Raw genomic sequence first — 3,913 nt, forward strand, 5'->3', positions numbered from 1 at the left:
CTAAACAGTCAGTCTATTTTTTTCTCCTGACTGAGGGCTTTTATCTTCCGATGGGGGAGATGGGGTGAAACACCCTAGTTCAATGCCATTCCTAGGCTATTAATACTCTAAATATGAATACTGTGTAGGCTACTAAGAAAATAGGTTATCTCCTGTGTTTGAAATATTGAGATTCATGCAACAAACACCCATGCAGCTCTATAGCATTGCTGGAGATTCCACTGCAGTGTCAGGGTAGCTGGGCCACGGCACTGGGAGAGCAGACGTCTGCAAACTCCCGGGCAACCAAGAGATGGGAACGTGCTTTTGTGACCCCGAAGCCTGAAAAAATGGTGACATCTGAAGTGGAGAGGTCCCTGGGTGTGTTAGCTTCTCTCCATAGGCCTCGGGAGCAAACGAGAAACTTGGCAACTTGCAACCGGTCACACTAACTGCCCCTCCCCCGGGCTTCCCTCTCATCGACACTGCAGAGAAAAAAACCCAAATGCAGCATTTTCCGTTATGAAACACAAGCCTCCAGAGCCTCTACTTGGCAGCTGCGACTCACAGACCCCAGCCTGTGACAAAGAAAGGGATTCCAACACACAGGACCGTGTGTTCTTTTCAATGCAAAATGGAAACGACCTCTCGCGTCATTACCAGCGCTTTAAAGCCAAGCCACCGTCTCTGTGCAGGTGGGCTCAGATGGGAGGGGCGGGGAGCGGGGGGTGCGGGGATGGGGGGGTGCATCTCCTGGATACCGTGTGCATTTACCCAGGAAGCAAAGGTGGATCTCAGGTCATGTATGTGCTATGAGGTGGCCTCAACCTCCTGGCTCCATAGGTGACTCCCATCTGTGGAAACCCCTAAGCCGGCGATGAAGATTCGCGTGAAAGCCATGGACAGCTATTCTGTGTTCTAAGTCAAAAATCAAAAGATCAAAAGTCACTTGCACGACTATTGCTTCCCATGCAGAACCGGATTACACACTGTGGCACAGACTGACTACAATGCAGGCTGTTATGCAACGTCTGCACTCAGTTCCGGGGAGCTGTGGGTATGCTAATAGGTGGCAATCAGACATCGGTTAGCATTTTGGTGATATTCACATAGTTTGTATTAGCCAACGTGCAGTTGGCCGTTTTCAAGTTTTCCTCCCTAAAGTCCTCGTTGCTGTTGTTCACCCCCTCCTGGATCTCCATGTAATCGGACTTACTAATGGTAGAGGCACTTCTACTTTTCTTTAGGTCAGGGGAGGACGGGATCTTTGGACAGCTCGTCACTTGCAGGTACTGGGCCTGCTCCTCTCCCTCGGTCTCCCGGTGGTAGAAGTAGTTGAAATTGGACACTATGACGGGGACTGGTAAGGCAATGGTTAACACACCTGCGATTGCACAGAGGGAACCCACGATCTTGCCCCCAATGGTCGTCGGGACCATGTCTCCGTAGCCTACAGTTGTCATGGAGACGACTGCCCACCAGAAGGCATCCGGGATGCTGGGGAACTGGGAGTCTCGCTCATCGGCCTCCGCGAAATAGACAGCGCTAGAGAAAAGGATGACCCCGATGAAGAGGAAGAAGATCAGGAGGCCCAGCTCTCTCATGCTGGCCTTGAGGGTCTGCCCTAGGATCTGGAGCCCTTTGGAGTGTCTGGACAGCTTGAAAATCCGAAAGACTCTTACCAGGCGGATGACGCGGAGGATGGCCAGCGACATGGCCTGCTGGCCCTGCTGGGCGTCCTCCGGCTTCTCGGCCAGCTCCGTGCCCAGGGTGATGAAGTAGGGGATGATGGCCACGATGTCAATGATGTTCATGATGTTGGTGAAGAAGCCGGCTTTGCTGGGGCAGGCGAAGAACCGCACCAGGAACTCGAAGGAGAACCAGATGATGCAGAGGGTCTCCACGATGAAGAACGGGTCGGTGAAGGAGGTCGACTGCTGGTACCCGATGGTGCTGTTGGAGTAGGCGTGGAAGGTCACGCCCCCGCCGTGCATGTCTTCATTCTCGTCCCGGAAGATGGGCAGCGTCTCCAGGCAGAAGCTGACGATGGAGATCAAGATGACCATGACGGACACGATCGCTATAATCCGGGCGGGCCCCGAGCTCTCCGGGTATTCGAAGAGGAGCCACACCTGCCTCTGAAACTCATTCTCGGGCAGCGGCCTCTCCTCCTCTTTGATGTAGCCTTCGTCTTCCCGAAACATCTCCATCGCCTCTTCCCCCAGCTCGTAGAACCGAATCTCTTCCGAGAAGATATCCAAGGGCACGTTCACGGGGCGCCTCAGCCGGCCCCCCGACTGATAATAGTAGAGGATGGCGTCGAAGCTGGGGCGGTTCCGATCGAAGAAGTACTCGTTGCGGAGGGGGTCAAAGTACCTCATCCGCTTCTTGGGGTCCCCCAGGAGGGTCTCTGGGAACTGGGCTAAGGTCTTCAGCTGAGTCTCGAACCGCAGCCCCGAGATGTTGATCACCACCCGCTCGCAGCACTCGTGGTCGGCCTCCGGGTCATAGGTGTCCTGCGGGTGCCCAGGGAGGGCGGCAGCCTCGTCCGCCGGGTCTCCGGTGGCTACTGTCATAGTTGGGACTGAGAGAAGCGCCTCACGCTATGCCTTCCAGCTGCCTGGTGGCAGGGAGCTCAGGGTGCTGCCGACGGTCCCAGGAGACGCGGGCGCATGGGCCTGCACCCCTGCGGGAGAGCCCGGGGGCTCTCTGAGAGCCAGGGACGCAGCTTGGCTGAAAGACAGGCAGTTAAGGACGTGAGGCCACTTGGCATCGGCTGGGTTGCTAGTCTGTCTCCCATCAGAAGCAGGACCACCACCACTGAAGAGCACAATTTGATTTCACCTCGGAGCCTGGCTGGGGATCATGGGGGGGTGGCGCGGGGAGCGGGTGGGATCTGGAATGCCCTGCACTGAGGGAAGGTGGCGGACCCCTTTGCACCGCATGCAGAAGCATAACCCCGGACTGGAGGCTGGAAGAGAGCCCTCCCGCAGGCGCTGAGCTAAGGTCTTGCAGATGCCTGCGCCCTGGGAGGTACTGGCAGTGGCAGACCTTGGACCTGGGTCCCCCTCACCATCCCCACGCAGCGATTCCACGCGTGGCTGTTATTCAATGAGAGACTGGCTTACCTGGGAGGCAGGGACGGGAAGCTCTCTCCCTTGCAGAGCTGATCAGCGGGCGAGGGAATCCTAGCTACACACAAGGGCAGCCTGACTCCCCATCACGGTTTGCGCTTCAGCTAGAAATAATGGTGAGTCATCATGGGCAGGAGGGCAGGCGCCAGGTCCTGGAGGTGAGCCCCAGGTCTGGGCTGGGCCGCAGGGACGGCGGGTGCCTGGTCAGGGGCACGCGGGAGGCCAGGGCAGCTGCGCGTGGGGCCGGAGCCTGTGGAAGGAAGGAGGCGAGATGCAGAGGTCAGCAGAAGCCGGAGTCTCAGGAGGAGGGACACAGCAGCCAGGTGGGGCCAGGGCTGTGGGGCAGCGGGTGCCAAGCCTGGGGCCCTGGCAGCCTCCCTTCCACACGCCCTTCCCGTTCTGGGGTCACACCTGAGACACCCCATCAGCCTCCTAGCCTCCTCTGGGCAGGCTGTCATCCGCTGGAAGCATTTTCTCCCCGGGAACAAGCCTGCAGGCTTGGCTGGGTCTGTCTCCTCCAGGGGCCTCGCAGGGCCTCGCAGGGTCCCCTGCTGGTCCCCAGCGGCCACCAGGAGGGACTCTGGGCCCAGCCTCTGGAAAGGGGAGAGCTTCCCACACTGCAGCCTACCACGAGCTCCGACCCCCGCGGGGTCCCCACAACACACACTCCTGCAGAGCTTGGCCGGGGACTCCTCCCGCAGAAAGCTCGGCTCCACCAAGCTGCCTGGCTGGGGCCCAGGACTGATTCGCCCTCGGGTACCCCTCGGCTGCAGGCCTCCCTCCCGGCTCTTGGCATTGGA

The 3,913-nt window shown here is 58.6% G+C and overlaps 1 protein-coding gene across 1 annotated transcript; it reads right to left on the minus strand.

Moving 5' to 3' along the window:
• Positions 1-924: 924 nt before the first annotated feature.
• Positions 925-3,196, minus strand: LOC102769890 (potassium voltage-gated channel subfamily A member 2). The gene is made up of 2 exons (XM_015563428.1): positions 3,108-3,196; positions 925-2,712 (listed from the first exon to the last, which is right to left on the minus strand). The coding sequence occupies exon 2, from the start codon at positions 2,553-2,555 to the stop codon at positions 1,056-1,058; it is 1,500 nt and encodes a 499-aa protein (XP_015418914.1). The 5' UTR covers positions 2,556-2,712; positions 3,108-3,196; the 3' UTR covers positions 925-1,055.
• Positions 3,197-3,913: the final 717 nt, after the last annotated feature.

Source organism: Myotis davidii, unplaced genomic scaffold (genome assembly GCF_000327345.1).
Source record: "Myotis davidii unplaced genomic scaffold, ASM32734v1 scaffold217, whole genome shotgun sequence".
Lineage (NCBI taxonomy): Eukaryota > Metazoa > Chordata > Mammalia > Chiroptera > Vespertilionidae > Myotis > Myotis davidii.

Bases quoted from the DNA above. Each gene is read 5' to 3' on its own strand.
- LOC102769890 (XM_015563428.1), bottom strand. From the start codon at position 2,555: ATGACAGTAGCCACCGGAGACCCGGCGGACGAGGCTGCCGCCCTCCCT.